The 1,533-nt window shown below is 43.1% G+C and overlaps 1 protein-coding gene across 1 annotated transcript in view; it reads right to left on the minus strand.

The window, feature by feature from the left end:
* Positions 1–324: 324 nt before the first annotated feature.
* Positions 325–1,533, minus strand: part of NCR3LG1 (natural killer cell cytotoxicity receptor 3 ligand 1) — a gene marked incomplete at both ends in the record, with an annotated part of 9,567 nt that continues 8,358 nt past the window's right edge. Inside the window, one exon of the mRNA XM_006756905.1 lies at positions 325–639. Within this exon, the coding sequence (XP_006756968.1) occupies positions 325–639 (315 nt within the window). The remainder of the gene's footprint in view (positions 640–1,533) is intronic.

Genomic DNA, 1,533 nt, shown 5'->3' on the forward strand with positions numbered 1-1,533 from the left:
CCATTGGCCCCCACCTTGGCCTAGACCAGTGAGGGCGAACCTTTTGAGCTTGGTGTGCCAGCATTTTGAAAAGCCCTAACTTAACTCTGGTGCCGTGTCATATATAGAAATTTTTTGATATTTGCAACCATAGTAAAACAAAGACGTGTATTTTTGATATTTATTTTATATATTTAAATGCCATTTAACAAAGAAAAATCAACCAAAAAAATGAGTTCGCATGTCATAGGTTCACCATCACTGGCCTAGACTAACTGGGAACCTGAGTGTTACGTTATACCCCCACAAGGTGAAGAGTAATGGAAATGTTTAGAGGATGCTTACCTATCCAAGACATGGGGAAGTTGGACCTGCAGGAGGTGGGCAAGGATATGTGTCTTATCACACATTGGCAGGTGACCACATTGTGTTCAAGCCTCAAACAGCTGGTTTTATTAAATGTGCCGTCCTCATTCTTGATGGCTGGACCATTGGTGATGCCTTCAGAAATCTCCTGGCCCTGGGGATTCTCCTGGGTATATATATACCATGTTATGTTAATGTCCTTTGGGTAGAACCCACTTGCCTTACACAAAATATATTTGTCACCATCATCTTTCGTCGTGGCTTGTTCTTGAAACAAGGTGCACTTTGGGGAAGCTGCCAGGGAAGAGAAGTCATGATTTGAGGGTAGGTTGGGACTAGCTTATTATCAGTTCAAAGCCTGACCAATAGCAAGCCTTCAGGAAGGTTGAGTGAGTGAATGAGATTGTGCTTAGCCTAAGTAATCTGGGTATGCTAATCTCACTGCCAGGGTGACGTTGATAAACCATGATCCCGACTCTCACAGCCATTATGTAAAGCAGATTTTCTTAAGCCACTTGGTGTCATAGACACCTTTCTTTGAGAATGGGAGGAAAGCTCTGGAGGACTGTTGTGGTAGAAACTGATGTCCATTCTTCAATGACACATCCAAGTTAAAGTTACATCTCCCAACCTCCACTTCAGCTGGTGAACTCAGGGTCTACTAGTTCAGATAGAATCAGAAGTAGCGAGAGCAACCTCAAGGAAATACCCTTAAAGAACAAGGGTATCTTAAAGAAAAGTACTATGGCCTTCTCTCCCTCTCCCCTTCATCCTTCCTGGAGAACACCTGGAAGACCATGTCATGGTTCAAGATGGAGAAGCCATTTCCAAACACAAGGTGAAAACTACATGTTCAGGATGCCAAAGTGGATAGATAAAAGGATTCTGGGTCCCACATGAGAGAGCAGATAGAAAATTCAAAATAACTATGATTAAAATGTTAAGGACACTAATGAAAAAAGCAGACAACATGCAAGAACAGATGGATAATGTGAGCAGAGAAATGGACATTCTCTAAGAAAGAATCAAAAGGAAATCCTAGAAACCAAAAACACTATAAAAGAAATGAGGAATGCCCTAGCTGGTTTGGCTCAGTGGACAGAGCGTCGGCCTGCGGACTGAAGGGTCCCAGGTTCTATTCCTGTCAAGGGCATGTACCTTGGTTGCGGGCACATCCCCAGTTGCGGG

This window comes from Myotis davidii, unplaced genomic scaffold (genome assembly GCF_000327345.1).
Source record: "Myotis davidii unplaced genomic scaffold, ASM32734v1 scaffold4094, whole genome shotgun sequence".
In the NCBI taxonomy this organism is placed as follows: domain Eukaryota; kingdom Metazoa; phylum Chordata; class Mammalia; order Chiroptera; family Vespertilionidae; genus Myotis; species Myotis davidii.